General features: G+C 40.9%; 1 protein-coding gene across 11 annotated transcripts in view; it reads right to left on the bottom strand.

Annotated features, from left to right (window-relative positions):
• AKAP13 (A-kinase anchoring protein 13) overlaps positions 1 to 24,066 on the bottom strand; it is a 291,739-nt gene that overhangs the window by 200,812 nt on the left and 66,861 nt on the right. For all 11 annotated transcript variants that reach the window (XM_031440520.2, XM_064480556.1, XM_031440522.2 and 8 more), the window contains exon 2: positions 13,951 to 13,994. In XM_031440520.2, the coding sequence (XP_031296380.2) occupies positions 13,951 to 13,983 (33 nt within the window). In that variant the 5' untranslated portion in view covers positions 13,984 to 13,994. The remainder of the gene's footprint in view (positions 1 to 13,950; positions 13,995 to 24,066) is intronic.

Genomic DNA, 24,066 nt, shown 5'->3' with positions numbered 1-24,066 from the left:
CCACCTTACTTACCCCCACCATGTGCATAAAAATAGCCCACATTTCAGAATCTCTATGTCTTTACTTTCCTATATACTCTCTCCTAGTAAAACACATTATTTCTCAAACAAAGCCAAATAAAGCAAAAAATTTTACTATTTTGGGTTTATATTTAATTATGAGTGAAGGATTTTAACTGGATGGCAAAATTGGCTTTATGAAACCCTCTGAAAAGCAGTCATAAAGGAATGCAGAAAGAGAAAAAATGATTAATTTTAAAAGTAAATTATAAAGCATAAAGATGGTTAAGCCTTCTAAGTGATAGTAAATAGCTATATGGGCATTACACAACCCACAATACTTAAAAACCACAAAGTAGTAAGAAGTATTTTATCATCTCAGATGAGAGCAACATTTTTCTTATCCAGCCTTACATGGTGAAACCAATGCAAATAAATATTCAGGTTTTTTTTCTTTTAAGTTTTCCTTTTAAAGTATCGAAATTTTAAAAAGAAGTAAATTAGCTCTATGAAAATCTAACCAAGGTGTATTACACATTTCCTGGCCTTCTTAAATACGGACAGGGAAGGGCAGGAATACTGACTGAGCAACACCTGTGTGCTAGGGTCTTTGTAAATGGGGACAACAATATTTAACAGTTGAAGAGTAAATTATATATGGGAAGCACTTCTCAATGTATCTGGTACTTGGTAAATATTCAATAAGTGCTAGATGTTGTCATTTTAAAATCACACTTAATCCTCACAAACACCCTACAATACAGGTTTTATCCTGCTGATTTTACAGATGAAGACTCAAGGCTCCCACAGCTGGTTAGTACTAGAGCAGGAATTTAAACCTGTATCTACTTGACTCCTACACAGAAGTAACTTTTCTCTACACGGGTTCTCAAAGTGGTGCCCCAGAACCAGAAGCATCATCCAGAAACCTATCAGAAATGCAAAACTTCAGCTCTGCCCCAAACGCAATAAATCAGCAGCTCTGGGGCAGCGGCCCTGCAACCTGTGCATTAAACAGATCCTCCAGGTGATGCCAAGTTAGAGAGCCAGGAGCCCGCACTGCACGGCTCCCCACTGGTGCGGCTCCCACGGAAGGTCTAGTGCCTGTCCCTAAACGGCTCCCCTTCTTCCCAAACAATCCTGCTTTTCACTGCTCTGTTCTGCCTTCAATAATCCCATCAAGTCCTCAGCAACACCCACTTCTTCCCGCACCAGGGAGGGGAAGAGCCGACACACCGCAGCATATCCTGATGTCTGGAGCCCAGGCTTCAGAATCAAGAAAAGCTAGTACGAACTCACCTCTACACTTCCCAGCTGCACGACTTCAGCAAGTGACTGAAGCTCTCCGGCCCTAATTCCTCATCTTTAAAATACAGAAAATATTATCTCATGAGGTTGTAGGGTGGTCAAATAAGAAAATGAATGTAGGAGATACAGCACAGTGGGTAAGTACTAGAAGGTATTCAATAAATGGAGAATCTTAGGATTACCATTTTATTTGGGGGGGGGGGGCGTAGGTTTATTTATTTTCAATGGAGGTACCAGGGAATGAACCCAAGACCCTGTGCATAATAAGCACACACTCTACCACTGAGCTTTGCCCTCCCTCCCAACCGTTTTAACACAAAGAGCATTTCTGCTGCCTTCTACTGCATACACATACCTCACAGCAAATGAAAAATCAAGACCACAGCCCCATAATCTACAGGAAGACTGAGGCTGGAATCTCAGTACACCATTTCTTAAAACACCCACTTTTGTTTCATAATAAAGACCCACTTCTAATTCTGAGACTTAGTAAGATATGGAGAACATATAATCACACCCATAGATGTGGCAAGGATAAAACAATTTTATGGAGATCTGAAAAATAGGGGTTTGTGGAGAAAAGATACTGGCTATGGGAAACACCCACAAGAGTACCTTCTTAACATTATGCTGCCTGGGGTCCCTTAACTACACAAGGTAGGATGAGCTAGACAATGCTGGCAAAACTTAATAAACTTTACTCAAAGTAGAATTTAGGAACACAGGAAGTGACCAAAGAGGAATTCATAGTCACGACAGTAGTTCAAGATCACCTCTGGCCTTCAACTAGTTCAAGATGACAGGAATGGAAGAAAATAAATCCACCATCAGACTGGTGGGTCCCATGGACCAAAAAAGGAATGTACCACTGCCTGAGTAGTGAGATAAAACTCACATTTCCTTCTGTGGACATAACAAAGAGAGACAGCTGAAAATTCCGCCCCAGCTGCCAGATGCTCTGTATATCACACAGGGTCAGCAATTAATCCACACAGAGCTTTGTGAAGGGCTGCAAGGATGCACAAGGGCCAACACTTCTTTTTTGGTTTAAAAAACAGTAAACAACTAAACAAATCTCTGAAAGTACGAACAATGTTCTACCTACTTAAGGATGAGGACCCACATAAAAGGAAACCATCAGAATCTCTGGAGGAGAAATGCGTAGGAATAAGGAAAAGTACTAAAGATGCATATCACCAGCTCATTAATCAGTAAGTCAGTGTACCTTTCCGAAGAATGTAATTTCCACATCCCTGCTGATACAAACAAGTCCCTAATGTTCTCCCTGTCTGGAGCTATCTATGGATTTCTGAGTTAGATTCAGTAACTGTATCTGTACTCCGTGAACCTACTAAGATTTCTATCTCAGTGACACAGCAAATTCCAAAGAAGGAAATGAAAATCTTTAGTCTTACAATAAACAGATTATAACAACTTTTTTTAGTTGATGTACAATATTATTTAAGTTATAGGTGTACAATACAGTGATTCAGAATTTTTAAATGTTATACTCTTATTTATAGTTATAAAATATTAGCTGTATTTCGTTGTACAATTTACCCTTGTAGCTTATTTTACACATAACAGTTTGTACTAGAACTTTAAAATGTAAATCCTGCTGTTTTAGTTTCCCTATCTGTAAAATAAGAAAACAATCCTAATTCACAGGCTTGTCCAACCAATAAAATGAGTACAGAGAGATGCAAACACAGAGTTCCAAGCAAACAGCCCATACACAATACAAAAGTATTAGACTGTCTGGGGTGAAATTCAGTTTTCACCAAGTATCATCCAAGTTTTTCTAGAGGCCCTATCTCAGGGGTCAAGGTGACACTTTGTCACTGGTTCCAGGTCACAAAGTCCCTTGTGTGGCTTCATCTCCCAAGTGATGATCTATAGTGGCCTATCCTTCAGGGTCATAAACCTTACCCCCCACCCCAAAAAAACCTAATCTTTGATTAATCTCATCCATCCATGGAGCAAAGCTCTTTCCTGAACAGCTTTAATTTTATTTAACAAAACAGTGAGAATCTATTATGTGCAAGGTACTATGATAGAAGCCGAAGTTAAAATGAGAGTAATAAAAACAATTCAAGTATAAAGCCTCTGCCCTGGGGTGCACACAGTAAATGGAAAAAGGCACATAAGGAAAAGTGTACTCATTTATTGCATATGAGATGTTATAGCAAAGTCCATACAGAGTAGCTGGGGCCTGGATAGGGGAGTGAAAGATTCCACAGGAGGCTGAAGGTCCAGGAAGGGCTCCACAGAAACAAGTGACAGGAAATGTGTCCGGAAAGATGAGCAGGATTCTTTGTGAGTGTGCTGGGGGTGGCGGAGAGGGTTCACTGTATTTCAGAGAGGGGGAGAGATGCAAAAACTGTCTCACATGGCAGAAGGCTAGCTCACACAGAGTAGCAACTGGTTTACCTGAAGCACCACTGACTCAGCATGTAGCCCATAACTGGGAGTTTTAAACTCGCAAATGCTGGCTGCTGGCTTCAATTTTTTTTTTTTAATTATGCTGTCCAAAACTCAGTTATACAAGCCTGTTTACAACATCAATCCAAAACCCAGGTGCTCTTATCAGTTCCACTGGCATCATGAACTGCTCTGCTAACTATATAAAGCAGATCTGGCTTTAATTATTCACAACCAAACAAGAAAGAAATTGTGAGAAATCCCAAATGACATAAAAATATTGTGAAGAGTAATGTGAAGCATTAACTCTCTTAATTGAAAATCATCACTGCCTCCTGCCAAGAAATAAGCAGTCCTATATTCAATACTACACACTTGATGTTATTCTGAGTCAATAATCCAGTAATAATTTACTCAGGAACCTGCCACAGATCCGTCTATTTGAAATAATATCCGGCTTAATGTGTATAATTTTCCATGTATCTCCACAGTCAACCACTGCTGATGGGTTAGCAGTCAGCCATATGCTGGAAGTTCTACTCAAAATGCTCCAATTTAATTCATAAGAAAGGGGCTTTTAAAACTATCTTTTTTTTCATTTGGTTCATGCTTAAACACAGGTGCATCACAATCATGTGACGGGCATATTTACAAATGGCTTGTAGGGACCCCCTCCAAGCATTCTGCTTCAGTAGGTCTGGGTGGGGCCTGAAAAATGTGTGTTTCTAACAAGCTCCTGGTGATGCTCAAGCCAGTGGTTAGGAACCACACTTGGAAAACCAGGGCTCTAGAGCAATCCAGGAAGTCAGTCTAGGTCACCCCACACACCGACTACTGCTGTGAGTAGACAAGGTTTGTAGGATTTCTACCTTACATTTGAAAAGGGTGTGGGAAGTAGAATTCAGTGCTAAAGCCAACCGTGAAATGTAAAACGTGACATAAGCATCAGGCTTTCGGTTAGTTCCCAGGTCAGGAGAGGGTGGTCTATCAATTTGAGGGACTGGTAGTGAAACCATCCTTACCTGCAGAGACTAGACAGAAAGAGTGAGAGCTCTGAGTTCAAATCTCTGCTTCACCTCTGACTAGCAATGCTCCTTCCTCTATAATATGAGCCTTGCAAAGGGGAGGGGATAATGTATGTAAGTCATCTTATATAGAAGGGACTCAGTAAATGGCAGTTCCCCTCCCCTTTCTAAGCAAACCAGAGAAAGAGCTGTCAATACAAGTGCATGTGCAGAAGATGCAAGAGGAAGCTGCACAATATAATGTTTATTTGCTTTCGCGCTGCATCACAAAACAAAGGAGATGGGCCTCTTTAAGAACTACGTATTTAAAGTTTCTATCATCTGTTAAATATGCTTATATCATTTAATCCTCACTACTAACAACCCCCACCCACAGCTGCTGTAAAACATGACTGTTCTCCCTCCAGCGGCCAAGGCAGCTGAATACTCCTCACCAATTGGTGCTACATCATTCTCCCTCTGCCTCTCATATTAAAATCCTCAGTGGTCCCTTCTGTGGCTCTTTGATGCTTTCAGTCATTCTACCAGACAAGATCCATTTGTCTTGGGAACAGCGTAACAGTTCTCACATCCCAGTCAGCAAGCTGTAACAGTGAAGTAACAGGCCTGTTCACCTGGTGGCCTCTCACTGCTCCTCCTCTGCTCTCTACACCTCTCATCAGTGTCGCTCTGGGTGCTACTCTCATCACGCGTCTACCTGCCCAGTCAGAAGATCTCCAGTTGCTCTGGATCCTGTTTGTAAAATGCTATATTTTCCTGTATCAGTGCTGGCCAAAAGAATTTTCTGCAGTGATGGAAATGCTCTATACCTGCACTGCACTGGTAGCTACCAGCCACATGTGGCAACTAAGCACTGTGCAATGAAGGGAATGAAATTTTAATTTTATTTCATTTTAATTAATTTAAGTAGCAACATATGGCTAGTGAACAGAGGAGACCTATACAACCTCATCTCCAAGTATTCTCCAATGTGAACCATCCTCTCCAGTCAAGCCAGAACCCTCACTGCCCCTGATAACATCCAGGCCTGACTTCAAAGACTGCATTTCCTTCTCTCACTCTGCTCTTTCCTCTCCGCAGCCAAATTAATCCAGGCTAATAGAGCCCCCATCTTTCCTGAAGGCCTATCATTTCTGCCAGCATCTCATTCTTCTCCCTGCTATGAACCATCACTGCCTGTGGAACTCATCCATCACCTGAACAGGTATTGTTTGCACTGTCATTTAACTCCTCATGCACCTGAGCCCGGGTGAAAGAATCTAATCCTCAAAGACCAGCTGCTCCATTCACGTAACAGGTGCTTCACACATACCTGGGATGAACTAAAGCTACAGAGCATTACACTTCGGTCTTCGCTGGACAGCAAGACTTCTCCTCACTAGAAGCAAATCGAAATTTTAACACCACCCCCACCCGTACACATCGTTATTCACATACTTGGGAAATACCAAGTTACTGTAAAAGGATCCTGCAGACAGACCTGAGAAGTCTTTGACCTCTATGTATCTTCATCTGCTCTGAAAATGCCAAGGAAAAATAAGAAATTGCTAAGCAAGTTTCTGGAGATGGATTAAAAAGTCCAACCAAAGGAAACTGAAGTTCTTGCTCTGTAAAACCATCAAAAAGCTAGATTGAGGAACACTTGACTTCCTTATTTCTTCTGGCACTAATGACAAAGTTGTCATTATTTAAACACAGTCCTCAGATCTGGCTGGAAAGGGCCTCCAGTCCACAAAATGCTGGAGCTGACCCATCAGACATGTATTGTTAAGGCAAAGACAGGTAATTCATTTAAAAGATCAAAAAGCTGATAAAGCTCTCTTTGTAGGAGCAAAATGTAACATAATAACAGCCAAGCAAGAGGCACAGCCAGGTTATTCAACTCCTGCTATGGAAACACATTGCCCTAGGAAGAGATAAAACGGTGCCATTACCAAATAGGTCCTCTTCCTTACAATGAGGCAACTGAGTGCATTAAAGCTGGGATAGCTTAAATTCTGCCGCTCTTCACAATTTTATTTATACCGGGTACACTTACTCAGGAATAAATTGTTTTAACTGCTGATTTTAAACCAGCTTCTTTGAGCACGTCTTCACTTGCACTCTCCATCTTCTGATGCCACCTGGGCTCTGAGGCCAGTTCTGATTAGCACACACAGAGCACATGAATCCAGTGCACAAAGCCCAAGTCTTCACTGAGGCTGGAAACAAGTCAAGTTAACAAGAATTCACTGCAGTGGCAGGAAATCACTCAAGTTTTTCTCAAGATCTCAATGTGAGTCAAATGCACAGGCTCTTCTGATTTCCCTTATATAAATGGGCTTTGGATTCATTCACAGGATTTGAACCATAGGTCCAGCATAGTTGCAACCTTAGACTAGTTAGTTACCCCTTTGAAGCCTCACTTCACTGGCTCTAAAGTAAAAATACTGACCAAATCTTTTTTGCCTCTTGTGAAGATGACTGACTCAGGGAACGTGTGTAAGCACCTACCATGGTACCCTGCCAAAAGGGGCTTCTCAACCAACACCAGTCCCTTTCCTTTCCTTGAGAAAACAGAGAACCTCAAGAAATGGTCCCCATTCTAACAGAAATAGTTACAATCGCTGGACATTGCTTTGCTTATTTTAGATGCAGAAAGGCATTCAGTGCTGAAGGCATTCTTTCTTATAATGTTCCTCCACTGCCAGCAGGTTCTTGCCTCCTCCCAGAAGCAGTTACATGCAAATACATTCAGTGCTAAGGAAAAAGAGAAAGGAAGAAGGACATAATAAACCAGATCTGCTGGGGTTCTGGAAATTTGTTTTGTAATTAGAAGGGCTCTTCCCCTCGAAAATTTAATAAATGTGGGTTTTATCCAATCATATGGCAGGTAATGATAATTATCCCACATATAACTTTGCAGCATGCTTGGAACAGAATTTACCTCTCACATCTGAATATCCCTCTGCTTTTAAAGTGTTTAATTTGTAAGGGAAAAAAAAAAGCCTTTTGGCCTTCCTGAGGGAGACCGAGAGATGTGCTCGATAGACCACAAATCTCGGGGACAACAAAAAACAATTTATTATTGAAGAATTTGAGAACTGCACCCCAAGTTTTCCCTCTTTAAATGTGTTCTTATGATCATCTTAGTTAGCGAATCATTAGCACCTAACATAAACCTTCTGAGTCAGTGTTAGGGCCACAGCCATCCATTCCGGAGTATCATTAACCATAAAGTGTCCAGTGCCCACTGGAACACTATGGAAAACAGTAAGAACATTATTCTCATACAGAAAAGCACCAAAGAGCTGCAGGGGCTGCACTTTACAAGAGAAACGCTCTGCTGTTCCAGGGCCTTGACCTTCCTTTCACTGGTCCAGGGCTACAAAGCCACCCATCCTCCTGAAGAAGCTCTAAGTAAAGTACCTGATCAACTAATTCGCCAGGGTGGCTATGACTGACTTCCCTACATCCATCACCCCTAAAATACAATGATTCCCTATGATTCATCAAACCATTCTCCAGTCCTGACCTCTCCCACAGAGCTCACTCCCACATGGAGAGCTGACTGTGGGACAGCCTCCTGGGTGCATCACCACAAGCTTCTGTCCAGAAAAGTAAAGTGTTGAGAGAATGGAAGTGACTCTCCCTGGCATATAAAACACAGGATTAACCCAGTTCTCCTTATTCTCCACCCCTAGAGTCTCCTTGTGCTTTGCAGAGCTTCAGGCCTGGCCTGGCCAGATTTCTTCTAGAATAAGCCTGGGGCATGAGATAAGAGGCATCCAAAGACCTTTCATCCTCCTCCTTCCTCCTCCTTAGGAAGTTTAAAAATCTTGCTTCCTTTTCAGCTGTTAGTCTGGAGGTGGATTTATTTACTGTTGCTAATGTCCAGTTGCTAGGTGGCTCAGTCCGGTAGTGCTCAGTGTGTGGGTGTTGAGGTGGGGCCTATTCTGTGTTTTATAAATACCAACCTTTGCCTGGCTTTGTCTTTTATCATCTCATATCATTCCCCGTCCTCCATCTCTTCTGGGCAAAGTCTATGCTTTCATCCTGATAGTGAGTGAGCCCAAGGGTACAAGTACTACATTAACAAAAAAAAATCAGCAGTCACATAGTTTACTGTATGTTGTTTACAGTAAACAAGTGTTAAGTCCCACAAGGGCTAGAGATAAAATAATTCAGGACTCAGGAGATAGAGGCACTATTTCTAGCATGCCTTTTCAATTCACTGAATGACTAGGTAAGTTAGCTATTTCTCAGAATCCATCTCTAGAATAAAATTCTATCAGACACTCTGAGCTACACTTCGTAGGAATGCTGTACGTATTTCCTTACAACTGTAAGAAAGTTACAGATTCACAATAAAGACATTTTATCACAGTTATTTCCTTCTTAGCCACACTTTCAGTCAGAAAGATGACATCACTAACTAGGCAAGACTCACACAAGGTAAATTTAATAATGAAACTTGGAAATAAGAGTAACTTTAAGAAAGGCAGCTGTTCTGTCAAAAGAAGTGCTGTGAGATTTGCGTGCTTTATGCAACAATTACGGACAGTGTAAGACAGCTTGGTGTACAGAGGAAAGACTGGGTTTGAGAGTTGCAATTCCTGGGTAAAGCCCTAACTTCTGCATTTACCAGATGAACCATCTTGAGCTCTTGTTTCCTCAAGTACTATAAGGGTAAGGATGAAGCTTCCTCCACACACACCCCACAAGGTTGCTGTGTGCACCAAATGACAGTGTATGCAAATGTGTAGTTTAGACTAAGAGGTGGGATATGAATATGAACTCTTATTTTTAAGGAGTTGTCGCTTACAAAGGTCATGGGTGATGCAAACAAATGAGTGTCACACCAGTAGGTGAAGTAGTCACAGAAAACCAGAAGGTGAAAGGACTGCCCTGAAATCACACCAAACGTCGTTTATTCAGGTTCACAAATGGACGAACAGCAAGGTTTGAAAATTTTTTTCCTCCCAGAAGCAATTCGATCATAAAAGAATATAAAAACAAGCAGAATGTTTTTAATTACACTAACCTCCGATAAAAGAGAACCAAATCTGCTTTGTCCAAAAAAAGTTCCTTAATTCAAGAATATGCAATTTACATCTAAAACATGGATCTTAAAGATGACTACAGAGTACTAAAACTATTTTCCCTCAAATGGGTAGGCCAACATACTATGTTTAAACTACCTAACAATCCAGTCTGCCCAGGGCCCGCAGCTGCACATTAGGCTAAATCGGATACATCCAATTGACCCCAGCCACTGGGGGCTCTGAAGTTCACAGAACACTCAGAGGTGCATGCTGTGCTGAGATTCAGAGGTGATGGAACGCAGGCCTCAGTGAGATTACCAAATGGTCTGTGAAATCCTTCAAGATCAGGCCTTCCCCTCCCTGAGTCTTCAACCTCATCCAGGAGAGAACATACCTCGCCCCCTCTGCACTCTGAGTCCCAGCTGTCCTTCCTGTTCTTCATGCTTACCAAGCTAGCCCTCAGTCTCCTGTACTTGTTCCCCTGGGCTAGGACACTGTGTCAAGATCTGCACATGGATGGCTCCTTCTGGTCATTCAGCTTAAATGGCCTGCCCCTCAGAGGCCTTCCCTGACCACCCAATTGAAAATAGCCCTTAGTCAGGCACAATCACATCACAGCCTAGTATTTTATTTATTTTCATAACACTGTTCTTCCCGATGTTTTCCTGTTTGTAAGTTATCTGCCTTTTCCCTGCTGTAATGCAAGTACCACAAAAGCAGGGACCCTTCTGTTTTGTTCATGGCTAAATCTCCAGCATCCAAAAAAGGGTTTGTACAAGACAGGCTCCTGAAAGAAAGAATTCCCCAGCTCCACCCCAAAATTCACTTCCATTACTAATGTGTGACTGAAATGAAAGAACTCTAGGAATAAAATTTTAAAGGCCCAAGTGCAGCCCAGATTTCTGGAACTCCTCCTCTCTCGATTCACGGCTGCCTTCTCTGCCACAGTTTACTACTCTAATTCCACCCACTCTTCCATCTTTTCAAAGAACTTGTTGATTCTCATAGTCAAAAGTTCCAATTTCTTTTTTTTTTTTTAAATTAAAGTATAGTCAGTTTACAATGCTGCCTCGATTCTGGTGTACAACATGATGTTTCAGTCATACACATACATATACATAGTTTTCACATTCTTTTTCATTATAGGCTACCTACAAGGTATTGAATATAGTTCCCTGTGCTCTACAGAAGAAACTTGTATATCTATTTTATATTAAAGTTCTAATTTCTTAAAGATGACTCAAACTATCTCCACTTCAAAACTAACTTTCTGGCCTCATATTCCAAGCCTACATCTCCAGCTGTCAACAGAACATCAATAGGCCCTTCAACATGGCGAAAGAACAAAGTTGTCACCTTCCTTCTTTGCCACGTCTGGCAATGGCATCAGTTGTCATTCACGCTTGAGTTCTCAATCAACTGTCAGTCACTCATTCTACTTTTTCACTTCCCATATCAAATAAAACATCTGGTCCTACTGCTTCTTTTCAGCATTTCTTGCCTCTGCCACTGCCTCTCCATTTTCACTCCCACTAAACAAACTAGACCCTCACCACTTAGAGGGAAACTACTAAACTTGTCAAAGTTTTTATTACCACCACCCAACGGTCCTGAAATTGCAATTCTTACAAATTCACCTGGCAATAATACTTTTGTAGAGGCTGAGGGAAATCCCTGACATAACTAGTTTGCCTAACACAAAGGATGTCCTTGTGGAATCACAGAGCTGACAGATGAGGAAACCAAGACACAGCCATGTTAAGCTCCTGGTGTCCGAAGTTCCAGGTTCGGCATGTGAACATTTCATCAAAAATAACTCATTACAACATTCAACAGTACTGCCACCTGTACAGTCTGGAACATGTCTTACATTTTTAACTATTGCAGCTTACTCTGGACACATTTTTATTCAAAGACTGATTAAAATGTTTATTTGGAATATTTGGCATCCAGTCTATTTTTCTTAACTTTCAGATAAAAGTTCTCAGGATCCAGTGTTTTTCCTCATTAACTAGCAATTTCCTCTCTTCCGTTGATGATACTCACCCCCAGATTATCTCAAATATAAACTAGGAGAAAAACTTCAACACACTCTTTCTATTCTTTTGCTTAGCACATTTTTCTCTTGGTGCAGAAGATTGACCCCCTCACCAACAGACTGTCACAGAACAGCTACAGTGGTCCCTCTCATCCCTAGGGGATGCCTGAAACTGTGCAGAGTACTGACCCTGAGTATACTGTTTTTTCCTATATATACACACCTACGATAAGCTTAATTTATAAATTAAGCACAGTAAAGAGATCAACAATAACTAATAACAAAAAAACAATAAAAATTGTAATAAAAGTTATGTGACTGTGGTCGCTCTCTCGAAATATCTTACTGTACGAATTTAATGCCTTTCTATCTTAACTAAGGCACTTATCACACACCGTGGTGGTAAGGTTTGCAGTTTGAGATGCAAAAGCAAAACTAGCATGATTTTATTTTTCCTTCCTCACAGCTTCATGGATAGAAGATTCATTCTTTCTGTAGATCTCAGCAACCTCAGCATACAAATTTTTTTTCCTTCCTTATTAAGTCAAGAGCTTTCACCTTTTCATTTAGCAGAAGCACTTTACAGTACATCTTTGGCACATCTGAATTGCCGGCATCACTACTCTTGCGCTTTGGGGCCGTTATTAAGTAAAACAAGGGTCACCTGAACACAGCACCAAGATACCACGACAGTTGATCTGATAACCCAGACACCTACTACGTGATGAATGGGTGGGATACGATGAGCAAAGGGATGATTCACATGCCCGATGGGATGGAGTCGGATGGTGAGAGACTCCATCACATTACTCAAAACAGTACGTCATTTCAAACTTACGAATTGTTTATTTCTGGAATTTTCCACATATTACTGAAGCATGGTGACTGCAGGTAACTGAAACTGCAGAAAAAGGAAACTGCAAATGAGGGGGTGGGACTACTGTGTTTTTCTCACCCAAACAGAGTAAATCCCTGAGACCTGGCTCAGTTCACTGAAAGTAAAGGACAGTGCTGTTCTCCTTTTTAAAAAGAGCCAGCCAACTGCTCCATTAAGTATTATTGCTGATCGACATACTTGAAATCTGAAGTTTAAAATGCTCTTCTTCAGTAGATCCTGCCCAATTAGATTAAACACATAAATTATACATAAAACACTTATTAATAGTCCCCAGAAATGATCTCTAAGAGAGATCCCTGCTTCCCAAACAGAACAAGGCTTTTTTAAGCTTAACAAGCTTTACAGTGGTTTCTATGACAAAGCCTGGAAAACACAGATTTAAATCACAATTTACCACCAATGAGCTGTGTGACCTTATCACATTATCTTCAGAACTCATTTCCTCATCTCTAAAATGGAGTGGTCGAAGCAGATACCATCTACAGTCTTTATTAACTCTAAAGTCCTCAGATTCCATGATGGCAAGATCAGAAAACTTCTAACTCATCTCTTTGCCTCTACTCTCTCCTAAACTACCCTTCACACTACCACCACCAACGAACGTTCCCAAACTGCCGCTGTATTAGCTTCCTATTACTGTTATAACAAATTATCATAAACTCAGAGGCTTAAAACAACACAAATTTATTTTCTTACAATTCTGAAGATCAGAAGCCTGAGCGACCTTTTCCGGCCTTGATTCGTTCATTTACCCACTTCACCTTATAACTCCCTCACAAGGGAGATGTTGTATCAGCTTTCACGCAGACTCTTAAATCTGCTGATGACAGAGTGCCACCTAGTTGCAATACAGGGTACATCACGATAGCAGCAGGAAGCTCCCCACACTACTTTTACAGAAAGGTACTGTAGGTAAAAATAAGAAGCCACAGTACTATTTCTCAGGACAATGTAATTGTCTTATCAGTGCATCTTATCACCCCATCAGTCCACCTCCCAAGTCTTAAAGATACCTGTTCTCAGATCAGCACCATGCATTATTAGTCATTTAATATTTACTAAATCAAATTCAGTTCCTCAAGTGTATTATGCCAGTCAATTCACGTGTAGATGGTTAAAAATTTGTTTGGTAACCACATGAGAGTGGTTTTTCTTGTTTGTTTTTTTTTTTTGGAGTTTATTATAAGAAGTAAACGTTGAAAGTAAGTACAAAATGAAATCTTGTGAGTTACTCACATATAACGGAGCTTGTTGTGGATTAAGTTTCATGACCCAGGACACTGAAAAAGAAAAGGAAGAAGTACATAAGAATAAAATCAAAAGTTATCAAAAACCACCTCAAGTCCCCTAGATGTCAAGCATGGTTACATAAGCACAATCCTTACTGGATACCCAGCTTTCCTTAGAGGTTGGGGAAGGCAAGAAGGTCAAGTATTCCAGAATTCCTTGCAGCCCAGATTCAATCTTTTCAAGTAGGGAGGAAAGATTTCCCAATTGAAAAATAAAGACAAAAGGCTTCACTGTCATAGAAGTTGTTTCAACAACCGACCAACAGGATATTAAAAGCAGTTACCAAAGCAAGAACAGTGTGTGTTCAGTTATGCTTTTACATAACCTCCCAAATTCACAAAATGCTACTCAAAGAAGGGTCCTTCCCGGCCCCACTAGGGAGCATGGGGCAGAGGGGAGGGGCAAGAGAACACCAGGGGGCCTCTTCCTCCCAGCCCTCCTCTCAGAGAAGGGCAGCTACGGCCAGCCTCCAGCAATTGTAAGTTATCACTCCCCTCAAAGTTCATAGCTGAATTCCCTATTGTTACCTTCATTAAATAAACTCTCACAAAAATCTTAGGAAGAACTTTAGAGAAGCCTTTCAGGGAAATATAATACATCTCTGAATATTAAGAACAGCATGTTCTTAAAAGTTTAACTTGGTGATTTGACCAAGATTTCATCTAATTCAAAACTATCGTGGATCCAGAATTGTGTACTTCAGAAGGGCAGGTCTTTTGCCAAATACAATGAATTTGAGAATAAGCTAATCCCATCTGCGTAAGAGTCAGAGAAGTTAACCCAAGTGATTTCATTATAATTTGATCTTAAGTGTCTTACCCATAATCAGTAATTGGATTAAAATAAGGCACATACTAACCCGCAATACAAACAACAATACAGAAATGTCACTCATGCAAAAAAAAAAAAAAGGTAAAATCCCACACTTGGTATTATACCAGATCACAAAAACCCAACAAATAAGTGAAATCCAAACAGCATAAATTGGAGGTTATCAAAGACCAAATTTTTAGAAGAGCAATGCCTTAGCAACCATGCATAACTTAACAGAATCCTTTCAATATTAAAATTCTCATAAATCTGCCAGTCTGTTCGTGCTGTGTGTGTCTGAGGATATCAAGGCTCACCCAGAAAAAGTTAATGCACACCTGTGAAAAAGTATCTATGACCACGATCCTAAAAACCACCACCCCCAACCAGCAGCAGGCCAGGGTTTCAATGTGTTCTGCTGAAAGACTAATAGCCAGGGGGCTCCCCACAATGACTGACCACCTCCCTGTCCCCCAACCCCATTCATTCTCCGGTCTACCCTCCACATTGTAACAGGCTTCCTGGGCTCAGGGCACGCTTTCCTTCCTGCCAGCCTTCCTTTAATGATTTTGTACCCCTAGGTGCTAAAATCACCTGCAGAAATCCACACTGGAAACCAAGCTTGAGAAATGTAGCAACAGCCAACTCTTTTGGTAGAAAAACAAAGATTTCCTGCCCATCAGATTCAAACAGCAAGCATGAATAAAAAAGAAAGACTGAAGATTGAGTACTTTCTCAACACGTTCAATACCCATTTAACTTAATACTAAGCTCACTGTGCTCACTTGTCTTTTAATCAGGTTTCCAGGTCCTGCTCAGACTTGCCTGGGACAAATGATTGAAAGAACCTATAAATTTATGAACCAATTTGCCTTAACTAACTTCTGAAGTATTCCTATCCTCCCAAGCAGAAGAAATCTCAGTGGAAATCAAAACAGGAATTAACACCTTGTAATCCATAAGGTTTAGAGATATCTGTGGAGACAAACCAGTGATGCACCAGCCCTCTGATGTTTCTGAATTTGCCAAAAAACCCAGAATGACTAGTGTAAGGACCATATACATGAACATATCTGAGTGGTTTCCACTGTATCTGGATGAAAGATCTGGTGAAACTCACTTGGCTCTAAGGAAGGGCTGATGCCATCTGAACTGTCTAGAATCATGAACTCGACTAAACATATTTCAAAGCCAGAACCCATACAAGTTACTTTGATATGAGGATTAGCAAAGGATGACAAAAGTGTCTGTCCACCCACACTGGTCTAAGGGACAGGTCATTGTTGTGCAGGCAGCGCAGGCTGCTGAAAGAATAAATCTGTCAAAAGTCATCAAGGCAATGACCCCAGAAGCAATGGATTGGTAAATTCAGACTGCCTTTAGGCTTCTTCAATGCTGACACACAAGGGGGAAAGAAAGGACTAATATTTCTAGAGCTTTATATCCAATGTTATATTTAATCTCCATAAAAAGATATTATTTTCCCCCATTTCATTAGCAGAAAAAAATTCTTTCGATGATTAAATTATTTAATACCAACACCAAGAGGTGGGAGAACCCAGATTCTAACCCAGTCTGATGCCACCAATTGACTTGCCCTACCCGCAGCCCTCATTCTACAGAGGCTCTCCCCGACTTTGTTAACTCAACTCTGGCTGGGCATCCAGTGTTCCAGGAACTGTACTCAAGGCACTGAGGGCACAGAGGCTTCACAGAGCTTATTCCAGGAGTAACACAGATAAATAAAACACTAAAATAAATGGCTTTTGGAAAGTGATTAGTAAGTGAGTGCTATGTGAAAAACAAAACAGAGAAGAGGGAACAGGAAATAAGTAGGATACAGTTTTAAATACGGTGCTGAGGGACGGCCTCTGAGTTGACTTTTACCCAAAATGAAAGAGATTAAGAAAACAAGGGATACAGATAATAGATGAAAAATGTTCCAGACCCTCAAACTGGTCCTCAAACTGCGAGCTCAGAGTTCTGAGGTGAAGACATCCAAAAACTTGCTAAGTATAATGTATCAAGTTATTTCACACATTTAAACAAACTTACACTACTTGAGAACTGTTCTAAAAACAGGAGCATGATACAGGAAGGCAGTCTTTGGGCGAGAGCAAACGCAATTAAGAACCAATCTGTACTCCATGACCAATTTGAAGATCACTGGAGTCTTTGCTTTGTTAAAGAGATTTTTGACTAAGTTTCCCAAAAGGAGAATTAAAGAAATGCTCTATGTCCATGCAAGCATTTCATCAAGGAATTTTAAGAAAGAAAACCCTAAAATGTCTTCCTTTGCCGTAACTAACTAGTGAATGACTCTGAGCAAGTTCACGAGTTTTCCAGGCTGCTTTCACGTAACACAAGCACAACACGGGACAGTAAAGGCTGCGTGCCATTTGAAAGAGACCATGAAGAAAAGAAAATATCAAAACTCAGAGACTTAAATGATATAATTTAAGTATGTTCACCAACTCTGCCATTCAGTAGTAGCCAGCTAGAGCTCTGAGGAGTCATAAATTCCAGGGGTGTGAAATAATGACAAGCATGGTAATTCAGTATTTCTGTTCTTCCCACATTTTGCATTTTATTTCAAAATGCTCAAAAAAAAAAAAAAACCTAAACTTAATAGTTAACTGCTGTATAAATGTAACATGTTCACTTTATGTCAAAACAAGACTTATCCAATTTTAATGCAACTGTCTCAATTATATAAATCTACATCCTCCCATAACACCCACATGTAACAAGTCTCAGGCTGCTGGGGATTAGAAAGCAAAGACTGTTGCTACAATCTTTTCCTGCACTTTAATATAAACTATCATCGGCCTTTCCTTCACAGGGTGCAATGCACACACCATCATCAGAATGCACCAGCACCAGGCCAGGCAGTGCTGATGAAGGCTAACAGGAGCACAGGTTTTGGAATTTTTTGCAATTCACTCTACCTGAAAACGATTATACAGAAATTCAGTCACTACAAAGGATCACAAAGGAACTCAGGCATGAAGTGATATGCCTGTTTGATTAGTTTGGGGGAAGTAATGGGCAGAAAGCACCTCCACCAACCAATGTACCTCAGCAAAAGAATGCAAAACCTTAAAAGCTATTAAAAAAAAAATTCATGCCTAAATAAAAACTGGCATCCACAACAGGTGCCAGCAAACATTTTTGTAAAGAGCCAGATGATAAACACTTAAGGCTTTGCAGGTCACGTGGTTTCTCCTGCAAAATGTACATGAATTGGTGTGGCCATGTTCCAATTAAATTTTATTTACAAAAAGCAGCAACAGGTTAGACTCAGCCAGTGGGCCACAGAATGCCAACTCCTGGTCAAAAAACTAACAAATACTTCTTAATAAGCCAAAGAAGCAATATGTCCTCATTCAACAGTTTTATATGTCTCAAAAACATTTTCATCAAAAAAACACTTCTCAATACAGGGAAGGCTTAGAATGTGGCACAATATTCTCTAGACAAGAAATCAAATTAAATGGGCAGGCGTCCCAAGTCCTTTACTAATTAACCGCATGAACAAGTCACTTAACTTGTCTGAATCTCTGTCTCCTTATGTGTGGAAAAGGCATTAAAACTCCTGAGTATACTATGGAGTTGGTGGAAGAACTAAAAGAAACAATCCAAGTAAAATACTTAAGCACACTTGCCAGGTACAGAGTAGAAGCCACTGTTCCTTCTTCTTGGCAGGGTTTCTGGGTCTCAACGGAGAATATCATGTAAAATACTTTGAAAACCATAAATGGTTAAATGAAAAGCTTAGGGTACCAAAAAATTTCTGTCTTAAAACATGCTGGTAGGTAAATTATAATTGTAAAATGTAACAAAATAACCATAGAAAAGAATCTGGAGGAACAAATACCAAAATGTTAAAGGTACACTTTTCTGGCGATTAGAGGGAATTTTCATTCCTAAATTATCTGTTTTTTAATCATAACTATTCAAACAATGAACAGATATTACTTTCAAAATCAGAAAAACATTATACATCTGGTTTCAGTCCACCGTCTTTCCGTATATTGCAACTGAACCAGAAATGAGTAAAAAGACATTTTTTCCTAAACGTGCAAACTGAAGAACTCTACAATCTACTAAAAGGCCCTAGAGCTGGTAAAAGCAAGGCAATTAAAACAAGAATGGCTGCACCCATATGCATGTAACCATAAACCCACCCACTATTCTTCAGCCACAGCCACACATTACACTACAGAAGCCTTTAATAGGTGTTCCACCATTAATGAAACGTCCAGGGGGTGCAAATCACAGGACCCTAACACTCACAGGTGATTATACTGCAAACTACAAACTGCAAACTCTTGAACCTGTTAGCTTGGTGATCTCAGCCCATTTCCCAAGGACCAGCTGTCCACGTCTGACAAACCTATCACTTCAATTGGCATGGTTTTTCTCACTCACAACAGGGAAGCTTCCAAATTCACAAAGAAGATGTGCAAACTATCCTACTCACACACACAACCACCCTCAGTGTCATTATGGGGAGGACAGCTGTTTGGGATGCAGCCAAGTGTAAACAGAGGATTTTTACCTACAGGGTACTTTCATGGCAAAATGTGCTTCAAGTGAATTTCCATGGCCAGGGACCCTGCTAAGATCGGGCTACAGTAAATCCTTTGAAACCCACAAACATTTGGGGTGAGGGTTAACATGGAAATGACAATGCATACTCAGGATTCTTGTAAAACAGTCAATGCTCAGCTCTTCCTCAAGGAAAATAACAGGATCCGAAGACTCTTTCTCTTTCATTCCTAAGGAATCTGGGCCGCTGGCTATAAACACGTTATGCACTGGTTGGGGGTGGGAGCAGGGAAGTCTGAACAATGGAAAAAGAAGCAAGGTACAAAGAGTAGATAGGCTTTTCCTGGTGAGGATGTCAAATTCTACAAAAAAATATTAAATACTGCATGTACCAAATATATTTCCTGACTAAGGGACTGAGGAAATCTTACAGAAGCCTCATAAATGTCTGAGTTCTTCTGTTTAAGGGCATACTGATTGACTACTGAGCAGGCAGCTTTAAGCATTGATTCTCAAACCTCAGCACACGTGAGCACCAGCTGGAGCCTTGCTGAATAATGCCACCTCCTGCTCTCGGCCCCCTCCTACCCGGCCCCCTCCTGCCACTTCCACCAACAGAGAGTCCAAATCAGGAGACCAGACCTTTTGATGTTTTTGCTTTGGAATCAAGGCCCACACTTTTGGAAGGAGTGGTGTTGAGACTCACAATGTGTCTGACTCTCTCGTGGCTCAGTTAGCCTTGCTCTGTCTTTCTCTCTTACTACAAACCAAGAAAAAAGCAAAGCACTGGTCAGAACTGGGGTGAGATGGGAAGGGCAGCCCAAAGAAGGTAGGTAGGACATGAAGAGAACGAAGTGTCTAACACAGAGCAATACTCAAAGTAAAACAAAAGGATATAGCAAACTGAGACTAAAAAACCAAACAAGACACTAACACCCATATTCACTCATTTAATTTGCTCTTTACCAATGCTGGATTACCCAATAGGCAGAATGATCCTGAATTCAGGGCAAACACACAACACAAATAATCAAAGTAATTACCATGAAATAAAAAAATCAAATTCTTAGCACAATAATTTATTAATTAAAATAATTAAGGAAATTAACCTTTATTTTTAAAACTCTGACTTTCTCATACTCATCTTAGAGCTTGCTCTCCTATGGGAGAGTACACCAGTCTTTTCAGTGCTTAGGGCCACCTTTTCTTTATCCATGTGCATAATATCTGCCCAGCACATTAAGACTTAATAACGGCAGATACTTTCACATTTCTGAGCCCTGAGAATATTCCATGCAGAGCTAGATGCTGAGCGTTAGGGATAAATAATACCTGGCCCCTACCAATTTCATAAGTGACACATATATGTAAATGGATAATTATATTACAGTACAGTAAGTACAATAATAAAAAAATTTACAAGGATCAGGAAGGAGCTATAAACTCTCTAAGGTGGAGGCCCAGACACAGCTTGCTGGAAGAGGCCCGCCCTAGGGCAAGTTTCACCAAGCAGACCTAGGAGAAGTGTAGTGCAGAAGAAACAGCATAACCGAAGACGAGACCGCACAGTAAGGTCTCAAGAACTACAGAGAATGAGAAGAGCAGCAGGAGATGATGGGAGAAGTCAGCAGAGGTACTCATCTAAATGCACGCACCTCAAAGCTACCTGGCCTTAGAAGCCAAGAAAGGAAAACAGGAAAATAAACAAACCACCGTGACACACAGCTCTACCCTCAAGAAATGACAGCCATGCAATGGCACTGGCATCAACGAATCTCTGCTTTTTTTTTTTTTTTTTTTTTAAGTTCAGCTCGAATGTCTGGTCATTCACAGCTTCAGGTTCAAAGATTCATAATAAGTAGCCCTGGAAGAAGTTTGTAATCATGCAGCCTAAACTCAAACCCAGACAGAGCATGGGTTTGAGCTGTGGGTTACAACCAGTAAGGCCAGGCCAGAACCCCACAAGGCTTCCTGGAGGTGCAACAAGCAAAGGTTGGCTTCCCAATCAATTTCCACAATCATTCCAAAACCTGGCCAAATCCTGACAGCCACAGAGCTTTATAATTAGAAGGGGTCTCAGAAGCAACCTATACCACCCTCCTTCCCCAGGTAGGAATCATTGCCAGTCTACCTGTCTCTGCTTGTGGACTTGAGTGCCAAGGCCTTATCACCCTGAGAAAATCTCTCCAGGCTCCATTCACACCTCTGACTCAACCTTCCTAAAATGCTACTTTCATTTGCAGCTTCCTCTCTGTCTGCACAGTAGTAAGCAATCCTTTAGAAAAGTTCTTTTGGGACACCAACCTCTTTTCTTTAGGAAATTCTAGGGGATGGCACTAAGATCCTCCGAGAGAGAGAGGGAGAGGGAGAAAAGCTTTAAAATAAGATGGGATCCCAGTTTTGGGAACACATTTAACCCATCTTAGTTCTTCTAGAGGTGGAGCCCTGTACCCTGGGGCTCGTAAGCCCAGATGCTGCATCCACAGACACATGCGCAGCCTGGGACTGGCAGCTGCCAGCAGAGAGGTTAAATTCACTATGTTTCTTCTATCATACATATTTTTACACCAACTCTCTGTAAGCCATTTTGATGAATAATGAAGATATTAAAGGAACAGATGATTGCAGAGTTCCCATCTAGACTAGGGAGACAATCTTCTAGCATTTAAGAATTCTTTAGCAACCCCTAGTAGATGACTGAGAAGGATAAAAAAAGAGAACAGCAATATAATTCAGAGAAGGAGACGGACGTGGATCTGAGCTGTAACTTTTGCACTTCCGGCTGCATTACCTTGGACAAGGTACTTAACTGCCAAATTTTATTCTCATGTGTAAAATGAGGAAAAATAAGAATAAAAGATGTGCATAAATTGTTTAAATACTACTATGCAATAAGAAAATACTCAGACTAAGTCACTGCTCTTATTGTCTGGTGTGGTTACATGATTAGCCATCTCAGCACTAACCTCACATCACATTCAACTCCATCTCTTGGACCATCCTAATCACTGTGCTGATCCCTAATTCTAAGTGAAGGGTATTGATGAAGGAAAGGTGGGCCACAACAGATACGGTGCTCTATTAAATATGCCCTTTATCTATGGTGAACTCTCAGAGGCCATCTAGGCTCCCTCCACTACCTCTTCTGTCTCTGAACAGTGTTCAGTGTGTTATCTATGCAGCCTTATTTAGCACTCTGCTCCCCCAACCCCATATCTTCCATCCAGCCCAGCACACCATCTGCATGCACCATGCTCAGTCCAGCCCTCATTCCTCTGCTCATGAAAACGCCCTGCACCTTGTGGGTTTTGATAATAGGATTAATTCTGATAAGCTATCCCACTCAATCAGCAAGAAGTCACATACTGGTTTTTTCCCTTTTATTTCTGTGCCTGCCTTTTCTCCTTCACTTGTTTATTACAGTCTACACAGTGTAGATGTCTTCTCCAACACTCCTCCACACCACTGCCCCTCCTGCCACAGCATCTGGCACAATACCGAGCACCCAATAAATACTAAAGAAATATCTGACTGACATGAACATCAGAGACAAAAACTATTCCGCAGCTTTTCTGCATCATTTGACGGCAAAGGATCCACAGCTATAAGAACAAAAGTCAATCTTATGAAAATCAAGATATCTAAGGTCAGTCTAGCCCCAGGTTTATCTAGTGGCTCACTAAAGGTAGTGTGGATCCTGCCAAGTGTGAAGAAGTCCAGCCCGGATCAAATTGCGTAATTGTCCAGAAAGGTAACAGGGAGCAGAGTCGGGGAATTCAGCATCATCCAACCAGACAATCTCAAAGCAAAGGGGAGGGCAAAGAGCTGCTTAACACCATATATTTAGGCTCTCACCGCTGGGAAGAGGAACACTTGCACATGTTATTTCAATTCTCTTTTGGTGTTTAAAACAGGCTTGTGGTTTCCTGCAAAAATGGTTTCTGCTGCTTTGCAAAGAACTATATGGAGAAGAAAACTCCAAATGGCTATTCCACAGGTGAGAATCTTGCCGCCAGCTGTATCCTGTTATCCAAAGGAAACGGAACTGTACGCTGCCAGGAGGTTCAGATACAGGAGAGTAAGACGATAAATTCAGTAAGTGCTGACAATCTTATCCCTGAAGTAATAAGAATAAACTTTAAATTTAGAAAAATTCACACACAGCTGGGCTTTATGTAAATTAACCTCAGCAGGGGTTAAAATAGATATCCGGTAAAGAGACTGCCAAATTCAAGCCTTTATACTCCCTTCACCTCCCCAACCTCTATCAGCCAAAGAGCAAGCAACTTGATAGGCTAAACCAACTGTAAACTACTGGGAAGGCCAAATACAGGCAAGTGGGCTCCCGCACAAAGGCAGACATTACTGAGCTGGATGACCTAACCTGGACAAATCCCAAGGCCTGGAGGGGCCACTCTGTTAGAAATTATTTCACAGTGACACAAAGCCCACCTTCCTGGCCACATTACATGACAAAAGGACTATCACATTATTCCAAGTGGCAGGCAGAAGAGGTATCAGAAACAGATGCTAGAAATGTCAATGTTAGCTTTTAAATTACTAAAATAGTTCTCAAACCTCAAGGGTAAAGGCTAAATATCACCTCCAATCTTACGATTCTCCAGTAGTAAGTCTTTAACATCTTGAGGACAACGGCATTTTTAAAACACAAGAGAAGTAGTTGTGTTGTATTTTTTTTAA

Source organism: Camelus dromedarius, chromosome 29 (genome assembly GCF_036321535.1).
Source record: "Camelus dromedarius isolate mCamDro1 chromosome 29, mCamDro1.pat, whole genome shotgun sequence".
Taxonomy (NCBI): domain Eukaryota; kingdom Metazoa; phylum Chordata; class Mammalia; order Artiodactyla; family Camelidae; genus Camelus; species Camelus dromedarius.
The sequence above is the reverse complement of the archived record's forward strand: the minus strand, read 5'-3'. Positions and strand labels throughout refer to the sequence as shown.